We start from the raw sequence: 20,507 nt of genomic DNA on the forward strand, positions 1-20,507 counted from the left end.
TGTGGTCTAGGACCCCTTAAATGTTGAGATATTTTAATTTTTATTTTGATCTAGATCGTCCTATTTATAGATTTGCCAACAGAGGTAGCGTTGACGCAAGGGAAATAACTCCGCGTCTTTGTTGACATCCTCACTTTTTCAGAGGCTAGAACAAGCTGTAATGCATGTATATGGTCCGCGCATGGCGACATATCGTCATTACATGGTCTTATGGTGCGTTTGACATCGATTATGGGCAAACTACACTTTGTAAACACGGGAGCGCGTACATATGCCTTTAAAGCCTGATAACAAACATCACTATGTTTCTTGGCTCGCTCACTTTTTCTGTTCACTCATCCAAAAGACTGCCATTTTTTGGACAAAATCATCAGGCTCAAACAGGCAATGCAAAAGTCCCACGCTTTGAAGTAAGTTACTTCAAAGTGTGGGAAGATCCCCCCACACTTTGAAGTAAAAACTGAGTTTACTTCAACGTGTGGGAAGATCCCCCCACACTTTGAAGTAAAAAATGGGTTTACTTCAAAGTGTGGGGCACATCCCCACACTTTGAAGTAATTTACTTCAAAGTGTGGGATTACTTCAAAGTGTGGTGCAACAGTCGTGCCGCGTCTGCTATCCAGTTCGCGGTAGGATTAGAAAAAAAAAATATATATATATACCAAACCGATGTCAAATACGAGCTGATTTGGTGAAATAAAGCACATTTCTACTTGCGAAACCCATCGAACAGCCATTAGGCTAAGCGAGAGAGTTCTCGTGATTGTTTTAATTAAAAAACTCATTCATAAAAACTAGAGACTAGGTTTCTGGTCAAAACGAATGATTAATCTGCTGTATCATTCGCTTGTCGGAAAGACAATCGGCCTACGCGCTCCTCTCTCAAATATGACCTTCTCTTGTCTACTGTCTCGGAAGATTTATTCTACTCCCAAATAGCACTTCTTTGCACCTCTTATGACTCCTTCGTCCTCTAGAATCCCGTACCCATACCAAATACGAGCTGATTTGGTGAAATAAAGCACATTTCTACTTGCAAAACCCATCGAACAGCCATTTCCGGTGCTCGATCGCGGACATTTTCAGCTTTGAAGGATATTTACGGGCAAATATCAATCGCTCCCTGACTTTTTATGCATCGAGAAACAAATTTAGTCATCGCTGAATCAGTAGCTTACCTTAAATCCCGACATAAATCAAACAATACCTAGAAAACAGACAAAACTTGCCTTCACACGTGTCATGAGCGGCATTCGGCTTCTGTTCGGCATTTGACCGGTTATCCCCCGTGTGAATATGTTTTATGAGTGTGAAATGTTGGATTTTAATGTCAAGTGCATTTTGTAATGGGCCTTGAGACGGCGGTGAATGGCGCTATAGAAGAACGTTTTATTGTTGTTTTTATTACTTTGTCTCTCTCTGTTTGTATATCTCTCTCTGTCTGTCTATCTGTCTGTCTCTCTCTCCCTATCTCTCTCTGTTTGTATAGCTCTCTCTCTCTCTCTTTCTCTCTCTCTCTTTCTCTCTCTCTTACATAAACATTAACGCAGACAGACAGGCAAACACTGAAACAGACACATAGTGCATTTTTTCAATCTATGTGTGTGGCAGTCTATTATATTATCCGGTCAGTTAATTTTGATTCAACACCCACAATGTCAAGTTACAGATTCTCGTTAACAAGCTCGAGTGAGGGAATTAGAAAACAGCAAAAACAGTTTGTTGGTTACTTAAGTCATGTTTTACGTCCTCACAGGAACTAGAGCCTATTAGGAAACAGTTTCATCGTCGCATGTAGGCAATCAAAATTCAGTGTTGCGTATCTTTCGCGGACCAGTGTAGATTCTCGATAGACACACACACTCTCACGTGACAGTTACACGCCACAAAGCGCGCTTGCATTTGACTCGCAAGCGTCCGTCAGTCCAGCGTGTTGAGTTTACATTCGCTCATCTGTGACCATTAGTGAAGCGTGTCTGCCACCATCAGGATGTATCGTGTAGATCTACTCCTGCGGCTACTGTGCTTGTTTATGGTCGCTTCTGCAGACACCAGGAAAAATGTCGTCCTCTTCTTCGGTAAGTAGTGGAATGTAACTTTATGCACTGTGTTTTGATGTTTTGTTATTATTGTCGATGCGAGAGTAGGGGAAAAGGACACAGACACGCGAACGCACGTAAGCGCACAATCACACACACACATACACACACGCACACACACACAAACACGTAAGCGCACGTTCATACACACACACACGCACACACACACACACACACACAAACACACACACTGAAAGTAAAAGCACCCAAGCAAACAGCTTTCACTGAAAAACAAAAGCGGCATCTGGCTTGGGAGACATCACATGGACATTTGTCACCGGCTTTTGTTTGGTTGATCAGCTGATCAGCGAGGGATATTTCAACACTATCTATATATATATACGACTTGTGTCTGTCTGTGTGTTTGTGTATCTGTGTGTTTGTGTATTTGTGTATTCGCCATGCACGCCCAAAGTTCTCGATGGATCTGCTTCAAATTTGGTGGGCTTATTCAGAGAGACCCCGGACACAACCTCATCGATGAGATATTTCAACACGTGCTCTCAGCGCGCAGCACTGAACCGATTTTGGTTCCACCTCAGCTATTTTGGTTCCACCTCAGCTACCCGGGCCCCCATACCGACACACCATAGCCGCTACACCACATCACAACGCCAAAGTTCTCGGTGGATCTTTTTCAAATTTGGACACCGTATTCAGCTACACCCCGGACACAATATCATCGATGAGATATTTCAACACGTGCTCTCAGCGCGCAGCGCTGAACAGATTTTTGTTTTTGTGTTCATTTCACCATTATAAGTAACTCTTCCTTATCTTCTCCAGTGTTTGGCGTTTATCTCCCTTCCTTCGTGTGGCTTTCCCGTTCAGTTGTAAGTTACTTCACTGCGCTGTCCACTGCGCTGAGCGTCTTCGCATATTCCCGGCGTTCTGTTACTGTTACTATTTTTAGAAGGTCAACGCAGTGTACAGAACGTAAATTGGACCCGTAAATTATCCTCACTGTAAAAGTGCAAAGGTCGAATCAATTTATAGCCACGCGAAAAATACACTGTCATCTATCTCTCTATAGATACGGCTTCTCTGTGTTTTTGTGTGTGTGTGTGTGAGTGTGTGTGTCTCTATGTAAGCAACACCTGTGCATTGTTCAGTTCTGTTTGTGATGTGGTCTGGCGGCTTTTGTGTAATTTTATGTGAAACACTCAAGTCCTTAATGGCTCAAAACCGTAGGACTTTTAATATTAATTTTAACGTAATTTTATGTACTGGCCTTCCTTTGAGAAGCCATAACTTGCTCAGTCCTGTTTGAGTGGAGTTCGCCTCCAAAGGTGATTAACACGGTTACATTCGTCGACAAGGATGGGACTCGATATGGTCAGGAATGGCATTATGGCCACTGAATCATTTTCGTGCTGTTCCCATTCCACGAATCTGGGAGGGACCTAAGCTTGGCGGGTCCATTGTTCGGACCCGGCGAAGCCGGCGTACGGCTCTAAGTACTTCTTTCCGGCGAAGCCGGCTACCCGGCGAAGCGGGTATTCATTCTAGTTTGATATATACACAGTAAAATGGGATGATAACAGCGTTAGAAACTCTGTCCAGAAAGACATCTCGTCTTCTCTGTCAGTCTCCAAGAACCCCAGTTTACAGCTTTAATACAACTCTTTATGTATCACACACAGGGGATGACGCAGGCTTCCAGATGGGAGCTTATAAGGACAGTGTGATCAAGTCTCCCAATTTCGATGCTCTTGCTGCTCGCAGCGTCGTCTTCAGAAATGGCTACACCTCTGTCAGCAGTTGCTCTCCCAGCAGGTAGGGTGTGTCTGGTTTACTCAAAGTTGATCACTATTGACGAGCAATCAAGCACAGCTCTTCTCGTGAACACAGGTGTCATGCTCACACACACATCACTACCCCGCCCGCCCCTCTCTATGGCTGTCTGTCTGTCTCTCTCCCTCTATCTGTCTGTCTGTCTGTGCCTGTCTGTCTCCCTCTCGCTCTCTGTCTGTCTGCCTGCCTGTCTGTCTCTGTCTGTCTGACTGACTGTCAGTCTGTCTGTCTATCTGTCTCTCTCTTTCTCTCCCTCCATCTCTCTCTCTCTCTCTCTCTCTCTCTCCCCGATAGACAAGGACAATAAATATTAGAGCATAATGCAATTTCATGTTGGCATTGTTTATATCAGTTAATAGTGTACATTCGTTCTCTGAAGTGTGAGTTCTGCGCATGCGGGCCGTTCTATTGAACTCTCTCTCTCTCTCTCTCTAACTCTCCAGGCTCTGTGAGTTGTTTCACGTTCGTTCGGGATTAACAGTGCCCTTTTTATACTGCTCAAAGACAATCTTTCTCGATTGCAACCGATTTGGCTCACCTTGTCAGACCAGGTCAGGTAAGACAATCTTTCTCGATTGCAACCGATTTGGCTCACCTTGTCAGACCTGGTCAGGTAAGACAATCTTTCTCGATTGCAACCGATTTGGCTCACCTTGTCAGACCTGGTCAGGTAAGACAATCTTTCTCGATTGCAACCGATTTGGCTCACCTTGTCAGACCGGGTCAGGTAAGACAATCTTTCTCGATTGCAACCGATTTGGCTCACCTTGTCAGACCGGGTCAGGTAAGACAATCTTTCTCGATTGCAACCGATTTGGCTCACCTTGTCAGACCGGGTCAGGTAAGACAATCTTTCTCGATTGCAACCGATTTGGCTCACCTTGTCAGACCTGGTCAGGTAAGACAATCTTTCTCGATTGCAACCGATTTGGCTCACCTTGTCAGACCTGGTCAGGTAAGACAATCTTTCTCGATTGCAACCGATTTGGCTCACCTTGTCAGACCTGGTCAGGTAAGACAATCTTTCTCGATTGCAACCGATTTGGCTCACCTTGTCAGACCTGGTCAGGTAAGACAATCCCTCCACTTGGACACGTGTCAGACCTGGTCAGGTAAGACAATCCCTCCACTTGGACACGTGTCAGACCTGGTCAGGTAACACAATCCCTCCACTTGGACACGTGTCAGACCTGGTCAGGTAAGACAATCCCTCCACCTGGACACGTGTCAGACCTGGTCAGGTAAGACAATCCCTCCACCTGGACACGTGTCAGACCTGGTCAGGTAAGACAATCCCTCCACCTGGACACGTGTCAGACCTGGTCAGGTAAGACAATCCCTCCACCTGGACACGTGTCAGACCTGGTCAGGTAAGACAATCCCTCCACTTGGACACGTGTCAGACCTGGTCAGGTAAGACAATCCCTCCACTTGGACACGTGTCAGACCTGGTCAGGTAAGACAATCCCTCCACTTGGACACGTGTCAGACCTGGTCAGGTAAGACAATCCCTCCACTTGGACACGTGTCAGAACCAACAGCCTGTTTGCTTACTGTGCAGAGAAGGCATTGTTGATGACTTCATTTAGCAGATTGCCACTGGTGGCTTTTGCGGAGGCCTTAACACGTAGCTAAACGATACAGAGAAGTAGGCTTAGAATTTTTTTTATGCACTATGCAATATTAATGTTGAACATTAATTCCCTGAAGATCGCTTAACTGACCGATAATTATTTTGTGCGAACGAACAAATACCTTCCATCCCCCCCTCCCCACTCCCCCCCCACCCCCTCAACATTCACAATTACGGTTCCTTTGAAAGTTTCACGAGTCTGCCATATATTTTCAATCTACCCCCCTCCTTCCCCCCCCCCCCCCCTCCCCAAACTAACAAACGAATCCAAAAAATCCTGAGACAAAGCTCGAAGTACAGAATAAAACAATTTTACGAGACGACAACACAAACGTTGATAGGTACTCCGCAAGCATATGCCTTTGCTGAGAGATAAATCCCGGCAAATATTTAATCTGCCAAGGACATTCCATACATACTTAACCCGTTGATAGTTATGCTGATGCTTCTTTTATGACATACTCAAAATATATGACAGAGAGATAAAGAAAAAACCACTGACCTGTATTATATTTGCAGAAAGAAACCATCGAGCATTCAAAGTAAGCCCTGGCAAGGCCGTTCAAAAGAATACAGCTGATAACTCCAAACAAATCACAATGTGTTTGTAGCTGATGTGACTGAAGATAACTCATTTTCAAAGTAAAACCCAGTTTATATTTAAGTGGAGAGAGTTGTGAAGGAATCGGAACAGTTCTTATGCGTGTGTGCGTAATTGATCTCTTTGTGTTTCTGTCTCTGTCTGTCTATCTGTCTGTTTGCCTGTCTGTCTCAGCCTCTTTCTGTCTCAGTCTCTCTCTCGTGCGCGCGCGAGAGAGAAAGAGAGAGAGAGAGAGAGAGAGAGAGAGAGAGTGTGTGTGTGTGTGTGTGTGTGTTTGTGCGTGCGTGCGTGTGGGTATGGTGTTTCTGTGTGCGAACGTGCATGCGTGCGCGCCCGCGGGTAGGTGCAACCGTGCTTTGTATGTGTCTTTTTGTTTGTGTGTCTGCACGCGTGCGTACGCATACACGTATTTGTTTTTTCACGTGATTGTCTGTGTGTTCAGGTCAGTGCTGCTAACCGGCCAGCCTCAGCACCAGAATGGGATGTACGGTCTGGCACACGACCCTCACCACTTCAGTTCTTTTGACAGGGTCAAGAGTCTGCCCAACATTCTCTCCCAGCATAATGTTAGAACAGGTAATCTCTTCCTGCTTCCAACTCCCCTCCCCCGCCCTCACATTTCACACACACACACACGCACGCACGCACGCACGCACGCACACACACACACACACACACACACACACACACACACACACACACACACACACACAAAAGACACATACTCTGGGGCGGGGATGTAGCTCAGTCGGTAGCGCGCTGGATTTGTATTTGGACAGCGTGAGTTCGTCCCCACGTTCGGCAACAGATTTATTTCTCAGAGTCAACTTTGTGTGCAGACTCTCCTCGGTGTCCGAACACCCCCGTGTGTACACGCAAGCACAAGACCAAGTGCGCACGAAAAAAGATCCTGTAATCCATGTCAGAGTTCGGTGGGTTATAGAAACACGAAAATACCCAGTATGCTTCCTCCGAAAGCGGCGTATGGCTGCCTAAATGGCGGGGTAAAAACGGTCATACACGTAAAAGCCGTGGGAGTTTCAGCCCATGAACGAACAAACAAACAAACACATACTCTAAACTTGTAATGCATTGTTTGTACAGGTATCGTGGGTAAGTACCACGTGGCGCCCTTACCTGTCTACCAGTTTGAGTACGATGCCTCCAGCACCAAGTTCCCCATCAACCAGGTGGGGCGAAACATCACCTGCATGAAGGAACACATGCGAGAGTTTCTGCAAGGCTCACAGAATGATTCCAGGTAGATTCAAATAGTTTTAAAGAATAGATACAAACATTAAAAAAAATGAATGAATACAAAGATCGTAAATAGATAAATGAATAAGTAAAGACAGAAAAAAAGTGAGCAAATAAAAAAGTTATTCGATAGTTGTTAAAAATGAGTAGATTCTAGGTAGAGTAAAACAGATCAAAGAATTGATAAAGACAGAACAAAAAAGATGAATAAATGACAAGATGATTAATAGATAAATGAATAGATAAAGACAGACAAAAGACGAGCAAATGAAATACTCTATTAGATAGGTCAATAAATGAATAGATTTAAAACAAATTTGCAAAGTTATTACATACGTGCATGTCAAATTCAGGCTCATATTTGTGACCCTCCACCACGGATTGAGTCGCATGTCACCTTTGCCTGATTTTCATATTTTTACATTTTCCTACAGAGTTTTTTTTATGCTCTATCCAGTGGTGAAACCCGTTTTAGAAAAGAGCGAAAACTGTTTGAGTTATAAGCCTGTGACTAAGGTGACCCTCACACTGTTACCAGACATTCCCCGGACTTATATTAAGCCTAGCGCAGAACCGCGTGAGGTGACATGCGACTCATTTCGTGGTGGAGGGTCACATTTGACAGTTGGACGAGCAAGCGGAACTGTTTTTCACCCGCTGCGTATTGTAATGGAACCTGATCGGTCTTCCTCTGAAATCAGCGTCCGTATGGCTGCCTGCATGGCGGGGTAAAAACGGTCTTACACGTAAAACCCACTTGTGCAAAAACGCAAGTGTATGTGGGAGTTACAGCCCATAAACGCAGAAGAAAGAAAAGAAGTACTACTGCGTGATGTAATGGAACCTAATTGGCCTTCACCTTTGACTCCGTCCTGACAATGCAATTTCAACCGAAGTAAGCTGTATTGTGCGCAACAAATAACAATAAATACTTCTTCTTCTTCTTCTTGTCGATCACACGTGAACAACAATAAATACAAATCACAAAAGAAAATGCATAAATACAAAAATTCCGTTTTTTCCCCCAGACCATTCTTTCTCTACATGGCCTGGCACGACCCCCATCGGTGTGGAGGTAGCTTGGGTCAGTTCTGCGAAAAGTTCGGCAATGGAAAACCGGGTTTTGGGGTGATCCCTGACTGGACCCCCGAGTACTACAACCCAGACGACATCGAGCTACCCTACTATCTACCCAACACCCCGGCAGCCCGACAGGACATGGCCAACATGTACACAACGTACAGCAGAATGGACCAAGGTACAGTCGAGCCCACACTTTTAAGACCCCCCCCCCCCTTACCCCCCCACCCCCCCCCCCCATTTTAAGACTTCCTCCCTTTTAAGACATTACTTTTTTCAGATTTTCTGTTCATAGTCTCTGTAAATTTACCTCTATTTTAAGACTCCCTATTTCTTAGACTTCCTCCCTTTTAACTTGGGCATTACTTGTTGAGACTTTCTGTCCATAACCGCTGTCAAATTAAGCCCCATTTTAAGACTCCCTCTATTGTAGGACCTCATTGTCACAGACTTGTGTAGGTTTTAAAATGGGGGTTCCACGTACTGAAGTGACGTCAGTTCTGGGCTATGTCTGTTGCCCTCGTGACATACAATACTGAGGATCCGAACTCAAGCATAAAGCCTATTTTAAGGAATTCAAAAGTAGCGATTTTACGTAGTGCGTTATTAACATTTAATATCCAGACTTTTCAACAAACTGATTGTGCTCCCCTCCCCCCCCCCCCCCCACCTCCTCTCCGCACCTCAGGTCTGGGTCTGTTCCTGAAGGAACTAGAACAGTCCGGGTTGATGGAGAACACACTGGTGCTGTACACCTCAGACAACGGCATCCCCTTCCCCAGCGCCAAGACCAACCTGTACGAACCTGGCAACGGGGAGCCTATGATGATTTCATCACCCCTCCACAAACAACACTGGGGCAAGGTGAGAACAAACAGATGAAATAAAAAACGATATGACCGACAAAAAGCTTGTATGACAACGAGCCACGAAACGTGTTTATCTTACATAATTATGTGAGAAAGGCTACCCATGACATATCAAAACCATACACTCACACATTGGTATATCATTTAAATGAGGTCGTATCAACCTAGTCTGGCAGGGACCTCATTTTCAATAGATGCTCATAATGACAAACGTCACTAAGACAAACGTCACTAAGACAAACGTCACGAAGACAAACGTCACTAAGACAAACGTCACTAAGACAAACGTCACTAAGACAAACGTCACGAAGACAAACGTCACTAAGACAAACGTCACTAAGACAAACGTCACGAAGACAAACGTCACTAAGACAAACGTCACTAAGACAAACGTCACTAAGACAAACGTCACGAAGACAAACGTCACTAAGACAAACGTCACGAAGACAAACGTCACTAAGACAAACGTCACAAAGACAAACGTCACTAAGACAAACGTCACGAAGACAAACGTCACTAAGACAAACGTCACGAAGACAAACGTCACGAAGACAAACGTCACTAAGACAAACGTCACGAAGACAAACGTCACGAAGACAAACGTCACGAAGACAAACGTCACTAAGACAAACGTCACTAAGACAAACGTCACTAAGACAAACGTCACTAAGACAAACGTCATTCTAGGAACACTTTTGCGCTTGCTGTTTCCCCTGGGAGAATTTTGAGAACATACACGTCACACTATACTTTCTAGTGTGACGTCTTTTTGCTCTCACGAGGCTTTGGAAGAGGTTCCATAAGATGCGTCTTCACTTTGGGCGCTTAAACTGCGGGACGTTTCGAGCAAGTACACTATGAACGATAAACAATACTTCATGGCTTGCTGGGTCATATCGGATTTACACGATTATGTTTTTTAAATATTGAAATACGAGCGAAATAGCCAAATTTGATGCTAGCACTGGCAGTACAAGTCGACGAACAGGACTCTAAAGTAGAAGTACATTAATTAGTAGGGGAAGGGCCCCTAATATGGACCACTTTTTGTTTATTGCTGATAACTAGCTTGTTTTCGTGCAAAGAAGTTTCATTTTGTGCTTGGTAGTCCTTCTTTCTTAGGTTAACCGTTAGGCCTAATTAGAGTAAAATAGCTTTGATACACATTCAGCAAAAATTAAATACAGAAAAAATCACAAAGGGTCCATATTAGGAGCCTGGGTGCCTAATATGGACCAGTGAAGCGGCCTTCACGAATCACTGTAAAAAGACCCCTATATTTCAAAATAGCATGATACAACTTAGTGTACAAGTCAGCCTAATTAAAATATGCTCTAGATTTATCTGTTTCGGGTTGATGAGAGCATTATTTGAAGCACACCAGGAAACTAAAGAAGCTTATCAAAAACAGTGAAAATAAGTGAAATTATCAACTTCCACGAAAAGAAGACTTTTCGTAGCATTTTTTTTTAAATCTTGAGGGCTAGTTATAGGTTATTACCAGCAAGCTTCTTAATGAATTAATGAAAATAGCCTTTCGCTTTTATTTTCTTCGATTTGTTGAAGGTGGTCCATATTAGGGGACTCGCACATACTTTAAGATTTTGCTATTATTTTTTGTTTGCAGTAGAAACTCGGGGTCAACACTTCTATGCTAAAATGTAACAAATACGGTTTTAGCTGTCATATATAGCCATTTCTGTTTGATAAAAGCTTTGGCTGTAGACAGAAACGAGTCCGTTTTAGGCGGCAAATTTAGAGTGAACGCTGCCAAAAGTGAAAAAAGAGAAAAAGCCTAACGGTTTTGAGATTTGTGTTTCTGTAACTGTTTTGACATGTGCAAGTTATCCAAAGAGAGTGAATACAGCGAATAAAACTTTTTTGAGCGCTCTAGCGCCGTTAGTTGGTGGTGGTCCATATTAGGAGCCGGTCCATATTAGGAGCCCTTCCCCAACAAAGTTTCAAAGCATTTTTAGATATTATCATAGCGTGTCTAAATTACACCAACGTGATTGTCTCTCTCACTTGTTAATGATAAATTCGCCAGAAACCTTATCCCAATATGACATACTAGATGAATACCTGCTTCATCGGGTACGGCTTCGCCGGGAAGAAGTCGAGCCGAATACCCGGCTGCGCCGGGGACCCGGCTAAGCCGGCGCACCGCACGAAGGAAGGGAGATAAACGCGCAAAACACTGGAGAAGATAAGGAAGAGTAATACCCGGCTTTGCCGGGACAGTGACCTTCTAAAAATAGTATAACGGGAATATGGATTGAGCGTTGTCGACAGTGACCTTCTAAAAATAGAAACGGGAATATGGATTGACGCCACACGAAGGAAGGGAGATAAACGCAAAACACTGGAGAAGATAAGGAAGAGTTAGTGGGAATGGATCTGGGAAGATGAACAGAAAAACCAAAATCGGTTCAGCGCTGCGCGCTGAGAGCACGTGTTGAAATATCTCATCGACCAGGTTGTGTCCGGGGTGTACCTGAATATGGCCACCAAATTTGAAACAGATCCATCGAGAACCTTGGGCGTGCATCGCGAACACACAGACACAGACACACACACACAGACACAAGTCGTATATATATATAGATTTACTACTATCCCTTATTGCCCTCTGAATTTTGATTAATCGACAGTACACCGATGCCATAGGATCTACAATGGACTTCACTCCTACCATCTTGGACTGGTTCGGCATTGACCCTTCTTCCAGTAATGCCAAACTGACCGGCAAGTCTCTCCTGCCAGTGGCCGCCAACCCCGATGACCTCACAAACTACACGCGGGCCTTCTCCAGTCATAACATGCATGAGGTGGGAAGAGAGATAAGATATTATTTTATTTACGAGGGTAATGATATAAGCAATACCTGCTTTTTTACAATAAGCCCTCGCCAATGAGGGAACAGGAACAAGAACAAGAACAAAAGAGAGAGAGAGAGAGAGAGAGAGAGAGAGAGAGAGAGAGAGAGAGAGAGAGAGAGAGAGAGAGAGAGAGAGAGAGAGAGAGAGAGAGAGAGAGAAGAGAGAGAGAGAGAGAGAGAGAGAGAGAGAGAGAGAGAGAGAGAGAGAGAGAGAGAGAGAGATTGAGAGATTCTTCTTTTTGAATTTCCTTAGCATGTTCTTTGCACGAATTAAGATATTCTCAAATGAACAAATGCATAGAATAATGACCGAACTTTGCATGCTTACCTTCTTGGTGACAACTACTCCACTTCTTGCACAACAAATGAATCCACACACAAAAACCCCGTAAAGAAAATGACTATGGGTAACTTTACTAGTCAATTTATCTTTCCCATGGATTTGTTTGTTTGTCTTGAAAGGTGACGATGTACTACCCCATGCGCGTGGTTCGAACCCCGCAGTACCGTCTGATCCACAACCTCAACTACAAGGGTCCCTATGGCATGGCCACTGACATTTACGGCTCGCCTACATTTTTGGTGAGTTTGTTTTCAGGTGGTAAAGACCCCTTTCGCCTAGTAAAATCAGTTCGCCTCGCCGTCTGACATCTGGCCAGGGTTGTACATGTGATACAACCATCCCTCTACTTAGACACATACCCAAAATGAAAAGCCTTGGTGCTCTCTGTCTGACGCCTGGCCAGAGTTGTACATGTGATACAACCATCCCTCTACTTAGACACATACCCAAAATGAAAAGCCTTGGTGCTCTGTGTCTGACGCCTGGCCAGGGTTGTACAAGTGATACAACCATCCCTCTACTTAGACACATACCCAAAATGAAAAGCCTTGGTGCTCTCTGTCTGACATCTGGCCAGGATTGTACATGTGATACAACCATCCCTCTACTTAGACACATACCCAAAATGAAAAGCCTTGGTGCTCTCTGTCTGACATCTGGCCAGGATTGTACATGTGATACAACCATCCCTCTACTTAGACACATACCCAAAATGAAAAGCCTTGGTGCTCTCTGTCTGACGTCTGGCCAGGATTGTACATGTGATACAACCATCCCTCTACTTAGACACATACCAAAATGAAAAGCCTTGGTGCTCTCTGTCTGACATCTTGCCAGGGTTGTACATGTGATACATGTACAACCATCCCTCTACTTAGACACATACCCAAAATGAAAAGCCTTGGTGCTCTCTGTCTGACGTCTGGCCAGGATTGTACATGTGATACAACCATCCCTCTACTTAGACACATACCCAAAATGAAAAGCCTTGGTGCTCTCTGTCTGACGTCTGGCCAGGATTGTACATGTGATACAACCATCCCTCTACTTAGACACATACCCAACATGAAAAGCCTTGGTGCTCTCTGTCTGACGTCTGGCCAGGGTTGTACAAGTGATACAACCATCCCTCTACTTAGACACATACCCAACATGAAAAGCCTTGGTGCTCTCTGTCTGACGTCTGGCCAGGATTGTACATGTGATACAACCATCCCTCTACTTAGACACATACCCAACATGAAAAGCCTTGGTGCTCTCTGTCTGACGTCTGGCCAGGATTGTACATGTGATACAACCATCCCTCTACTTAGACACATACCCAACATGAAAAGCCTTGGTGCTCTCTGTCTGACGTCTGGCCAGGGTTGTACAAGTGATACAACCATCCCTCTACTTAGACACATACCCAAAATGAAAAGCCTTGGTGCTCTCTGTCTGACATCTGGCCAGGATTGTACATGTGATACAACCATCCCTCTACTTAGACACATACCCAAAATGAAAAGCCTTGGTGCTCTCTGTCTGACGTCTGGCCAGGGTTGTACATGTGATACAACCATCCCTCTACTTAGACACATACCCAAAATGAAAAGCCTTGGTGCTCTCTGTCTGACATCTGGCCAGGGTTGTACATGTGATACAACCATCCCTCTACTTAGACACATACCCAAAATGAAAAGCCTTGGTGCTCTCTGTCTGACGCCTGGCCAGGGTTGTACATGTGATACAACCATCCCTCTACTTAGACACATACCCAAAATGAAAAGCCTTGGTGCTCTCTGTCTGACGTCTGGCCAGGGTTGTACATGTGATACAACCATCCCTCTACTTAGACACATACCCAACATGAAAAACCTTGGTGCTCTCTGTCTGACGTCTGGCCAGGGTTGTACAAGTGATACAACCATCCCTCTACTTAGACACATACCCAACATGAAAAGCCTTGGTGCTCTCTGTCTGACATCTGGCCAGGATTGTACATGTGATACAACCATCCCTCTACTTAGACACATACCCAAAATGAAAAGCCTTGGTGCTCTCTGTCTGACGTCTGGCCAGGATTGTACATGTGATACAACCATCCCTCTACTTAGACACATACCCAAAATGAAAAGCCTTGGTGCTCTCTGTCTGACATCTGGCCAGGGTTGTACAAGTGATACAACCATCCCTCTACTTAGACACATACCCAACATGAAAAGCCTTGGTGCTCTCTGTCTGACGCCTGGCCAGGGTTGTACATGTGATACAACCATCCCTCTACTTAGACACATACCAAAATGAAAAGCCTTGGTGCTCTCTGTCTGACATCTGGCCAGGATTGTACATGTGATACAACCATCCCTCTACTTAGACACATACCCAACATGAAAAGCCTTGGTGCTCTCTGTCTGACATCTGGCCAGGGTTGTACATGTGATACAACCATCCCTCTACTTAGACACATACCCAAAATGAAAAGCCTTGGTGCTCTCTGACGTCTGGCCAGGGTTGTACATGTGATACAACCATCCCTCTACTTAGACACATACCCAAAATGAAAAGCCTTGGTGCTCTCTGTCTGACGCCTGGCCAGGGTTGTACATGTGATACAACCATCCCTCTACTTAGACACATACCCAAAATGAAAAGCCTTGGTGCTCTCTGTCTGACGCCTGGCCAGGGTTGTACATGTGATACAACCATCCCTCTACTTAGACACATACCCAACATGAAAAGCCTTGGTGCTCTCTGTCTGACGTCTGGCCAGGGTTGTACAAGTGATACAACCATCCCTCTACTTAGACACATACCCAACATGAAAAGCCTTGGTGCTCTCTGTCTGACATCTGGCCAGGATTGTACATGTGATACAACCATCCCTCTACTTAGACACATACCAAAATGAAAAGCCTTGGTGCTCTCTGTCTGACATCTGGCCAGGGTTGTACATGTGATACAACCATCCCTCTACTTAGACACATACCCAAAATGAAAAGCCTTGGTGCTCTCTGTCTGACATCTGGCCAGTGTTGTACATGTGATACAACCATCCCTCTACTTAGACACATACCCAAAATGAAAAGCCTTGGTGCTCTCTGTCTGACGTCTGGCCAGGGTTGTACAAGTGATACAACCATCCCTCTACTTAGACACATACCCAAAATGAAAAGCCTTGGTGCTCTCTGTCTGACGTCTGGCCAGGGTTGTACAAGTGATACAACCATCCCTCTACTTAGACACATACCCAAAATGAAAAGCCTTGGTGCTCTCTGTCTGACGTCTGGCCAGGGTTGTACATGTGATACAACCATCCCTCTACTTAGACACATACCCAACATGAAAAGCCTAGGTGCTCTCTGTGCACACTGGCAGGTTTTAAGAACTAATTTCGTAAAAGGCACTGGAAATTAATACATACAAATTCCAACTCACCACAGCAAGCACTGTCAGGGTGTTGATTCTTGGTATGTGACCAAGGGGAGGGGTGGTCTTATCCAACATAACAGCCTGGCCAGACAGTGAGGCAGACTGATTTCACGAGCCGGAGTGGGTCTTTAATGGGAAACTATTGCATTTTTATGAAAACTGCGCTTGAGAAGTCTGCTTCAACTATTTTTGGCTCACGTAAGTGTAGCCTATGCGATGCTAACTTTTGTCTGTCTGTGCGTGCGTGCGTGCGTATGTATGTATGTATGTATGTCTGTGGTAGAAACTTTAACATTTGAAGACGTCACATTATGGCGTAAGAGGGTTAGACGTCACGCGAAGGAATTACTGAAAGTCTCGGTCATTGTTATTTTGAGCGGGCCGAGACTAGTTGGCAGTCGTGTCCCTGTAAGTAGGCTTGCAGACAAACAGATCTAGATCTAGTGTCTCGCTTTCTTTCACAGTGTCACCTATGCTTACTGTGTGTGTGTGTATGTGTGACGGAGTGATTGAGTTTGTGTTACTGTTTGTCGATTTCTTACGTGAGCCTTGAAGGCTTCGCCTCTTGTTTGTTCTTCTGATGCTGCTGCTGCTTTGTCGCATTTTGAGAACGCGTCTCCTTCAGTAACATTTTGAAACGCGTACGCGGAACATTTTGTCACTCTCTCTTTCTCTCTCCTCTCTCCTTTTCTCTGTGTCTCTACATCGCCTACCTATTTATAGGCCTGTCACTTTTGCATTAAATGTAAAATGAATCGGTGCGGAACTAGAAACGTTCCAAGTTAGGGTGCCCAACATAGGATTCTCTTCAGCATTTGCAGGGCGCGTCACTTTGTTTAGCGTTTTGAAAAGCGTCACCATTTCTTGCACTTAAAGCATGTTCCTTTTCCCGGCATCTTCAAAACCGGTCACATTCTCTGGCGTTTTTATAATGCCCCAAGCCCCTGGAGCAATTTTTTTTTATTAGTGCTTTTGTGAACAAGAAACAATTAACAAGTGGCTCTATCCCATTTCCCCCCCTTTCCCCGTCGCGATATAACCTTCGTGGTTGAAAACGACGTTAAACACCAAATAGAGAAAGAAAGAAACGTATCTAATCGGAACCGACTCTTTTTACATTATTTTATTCATTATTCAAGCTTTGACTATCAGATTTTATATATAATGATTGTATTGTATTCTCTATCTTACCCTGAATCCAAAGTATATAGATATGTTATATTTACTCCGAACACATGCTCATAATTAAAGAAAAATCGTTGTATGCAAATTAAGTACTACGTTCGCATTTAGTTTTTGTGGCCGAGAGATTGACTAAACGTTTTCAACATTCCAAAAACAAATAAACTGCCAACGTTTTCATATCTTCTTACGCGACTTGTTCTAGGGCTATGAGCCCTAGTATTAAGATCTGTTTTGTTCTAGACATGGGGACAGGCGTTCGTCTGCGCATGCGCTAATGTCGGCAAGCTTCATGTTTCTACCTTTTTTTTTTTTTAATTGTGTACAGGATATCTTAAACCGCACAATGACCGGACAGCCGACCCACTGGTTCAAGACCCTCGACCAGTACTACTACCGCCCGCAGTGGGAACTGTTCGACTTGCACAGCGACCCGCAAGAACTGCATAACCTGGCCGACGACCCCGGGCACCAGAGCGTTATGAACGAGCTGCGAGCAGAGCTGTTGTCTTGGCAAGCCCAGACCCACGACCCCTGGCGCTGTCTTCCGGGGGGAGAACTCTTGAACGGCCCAAGTTGCTTCCCTTTGGATAATGGCGAAGATGGGATGAATAAGTACCGAGCTGAATTATGAAATTGTAAATTCAATATATTCGTTTGAACTCGAATTCTGACTTCAGTGATGGCTGCATGACACTAGACTGGCATCCTCACATCAGGTCAAAATGAGTTCGGCTCATTCTCTCCCTGACAGGATGCCTTGAGTTTCCGATTTTTTTTTTTTTTTAACATATTTAGAGCTTTTTGTAATGTGTTATGGATGTAAGCAGATTCGCGATCGTCGATAATGATTTTTCATGGTGTTTTGTAATTTTTAAATTTCAGAGGAATTTTTATTTTAGACAGTATCAAGCGAGCTATTTTTCGCGGATGTATTTACTGTGCAAACAACTCTAAATATGGCTTAAGTGTCACGTGATAATCAACCGTTTGGTTTCGTCGCTCGCTGGAGCAGACGATTTTTTGACAGTGATGCAACCATATATTACGGTCTCCTTCCGGCAGCAGTCCCAAAATTTCGACTTGTTTTGACCTTAGAACGATGTCTTTATCATAACTGTGAAGAACAGAACGGAGAAAACTGTCGAAGTCGGCCAATCTACAATCATTTTCGTCTCGCGAACACTGCTCGTGAACAACATATGGGAGATCACTCTGTATTCTGGTTTTGATAGATTCGCGTAGGACTCGTGTCGCGTCCGTTCAGAGAGACAACTGGCGATAGCCGTGTAGCGAGGATTATCAGAATGATTAGACTGGCAGATTATTTAGACCATGACGGTTTGATTTCTTTCATAAATAAACTTGGCCAAACAATTATTGTAACAATTTTTGCACGTTCAGAAAAGCGTTAAACCACAATCCATTTTAATTGAACTTTATATGCTGGAAAAGGTAATTATGTCTACTGTTCATATCATTTGTTCGATCGGTGGTACTTTGTATAGGCATCCCATGGCAGCCTGTCAAACAAGGTCACCCCTAAAATCGACCTGACAAAAACCGATGCCCCGTATTTTAAAATCTGCAAAAAATCAGAATGTGCACTTACCAAATACTTCACACTACCATTGGAAAGGCCAATCAATTTCCTGTTCAGAGCATTTTGTTTCATGCACCTTACGTCTTTAGTATTTGTGTAGCCTTTCAGTGTCAAAGGCGGTAGGTGTCAACCGTTTCAGAGGCCAAAAAAGGCACGTTTTGCGGCCATTTTTGAGGGGGTCCTCCACTGAGAGAGCCATATCTGCTCAAGTTCCCAGTGAATTGCTTTGAAAATTTCAGAAGTCATGACCAATAGGCTGACCAGAATGTGTGTGGATTTTTGTGAACATGTATATCAAGCGTGTCATATTACTTAACTTTTCCGAAAGATCTAAACAAATATTCTTATTAATTCAGGGTTTAAGGACAAAAAATCGTGACTTTGCATGCTAAGCAAAAATTGGTTGAGGCAATTGGTGCCAAAGTTTCAGGCAGCATATAAAGTTCAATTAAAAAGGATTGTGGGTTAACGCTTTTCTGAACGTGCGAAAATTGTTGCAATAATTTTTTGGTCAAGTTTAATATATCATATTATTAAAAATTGGGATTCTCTATGTGCTAAATAAATAAATCGATGCTCAGCCTCTCCTTCAAATACGCACATGGAATCAACGAGATGAAAGCGAGAACCAGGCTCCTTTACGTTAACATTTTTAACAATGAAATGAAACGATATTTTACAAAAGTATTGTCTATATTGAAATACACTTTTTTTTAAATAAATGTATGTTAAGACCAAACAAAAATATATGTTGGTTTTGGGTAACATGACCAAAAAAATAGGGTCGGTAGGTCGGCTTTTCCATATATATATTTTTTATATTTAGTCTCTGTATGGTACGCAAAATGTGCCAGAGGTTGTTTTTTGGAATTTTTTTGAGAAATGGAAATCAAGTTGTAGGATCGGCGGGAAAAAATAGGGTCTGTCGGGTTACCCTATACCAATATATATTTTTGTTTGGCATAAACGTATGTTTGACTGTGAATTGGCAACTTTTGGTAGTTTGTGTCGTATGTTTGTCAACAAATATGCAGCAGAGTCTACGCATATAGGAGCGGGGATATAGCTCAGTTGGTAGCGCGCTGGATTTGTATTCAGTTGGCCGCTGTCAGCGTGAGTTCGATCCCAGGTTCGGCGGAAATTTATTTCAGAGTCAACTTTGTGTGCAGACTCTCTTCGGTGTCCGAACTCCCCCCCCCCCCCCCCCCCCCCCCCCCCGTGTACACTACATTGGGTGTGCACGTTAAAGATCCCACGATTGACAAAAGGGTCTTTCCTGGCAAAATTGCTTAGGCACAGTTAATAATTGTCTACCTATACCCGTGTGACTTGGAATAATAGACCGTGAAAGGTAATATGCGCCGAAATGGCTGCAATTACTGGCCGTATAAAATTTCATCTCACACGGCATCACTGCAGAGCGCCTAGAACTGTACCCACGGAATATGCGCGATATAAGCGTCATTGATTGATTGATTGATGCACACATATTTTTATGTGAGTGTGCTTTTACATTTAATTTTTGTTCAGTGTGGCAGATGAAATAAAAAGTTGACGCCCATTAACACGTTACTGTACAACTTTTGTATGGATTCGTTGAATTCAAACTTAACAATCCAGAAATATTGATTTGCAAAAAAAGTGTGTATATGATTTAAGAATGTTTGTGTAACAAGCTGTCAATCGATTAATTAGATTTTAAAAGTTAGTTCTAGCGCCAAAACGAGGCGTCCGATTTGTCTCATTGTACATCCGTT

General features: G+C 43.8%; 1 protein-coding gene across 1 annotated transcript; it reads left to right on the forward strand.

The window, feature by feature from the left end:
- Positions 1 to 1,873: 1,873 nt before the first annotated feature.
- LOC138975091 (N-sulphoglucosamine sulphohydrolase-like) lies at positions 1,874 to 20,315 on the forward strand. The gene is made up of 9 exons (XM_070347737.1): positions 1,874 to 2,078; positions 3,743 to 3,875; positions 6,570 to 6,703; positions 7,232 to 7,388; positions 8,413 to 8,642; positions 9,153 to 9,328; positions 11,985 to 12,161; positions 12,674 to 12,793; positions 17,476 to 20,315. The coding sequence occupies exons 1-9, from the start codon at positions 1,991 to 1,993 to the stop codon at positions 17,779 to 17,781; spliced, it is 1,521 nt and encodes a 506-aa protein (XP_070203838.1). The 5' UTR covers positions 1,874 to 1,990; the 3' UTR covers positions 17,782 to 20,315.
- The last annotated feature ends 192 nt before the right edge of the window (positions 20,316 to 20,507 follow it).

This window comes from Littorina saxatilis, linkage group LG9, assembly GCF_037325665.1.
Source record: "Littorina saxatilis isolate snail1 linkage group LG9, US_GU_Lsax_2.0, whole genome shotgun sequence".
NCBI lineage: Eukaryota > Metazoa > Mollusca > Gastropoda > Littorinimorpha > Littorinidae > Littorina > Littorina saxatilis.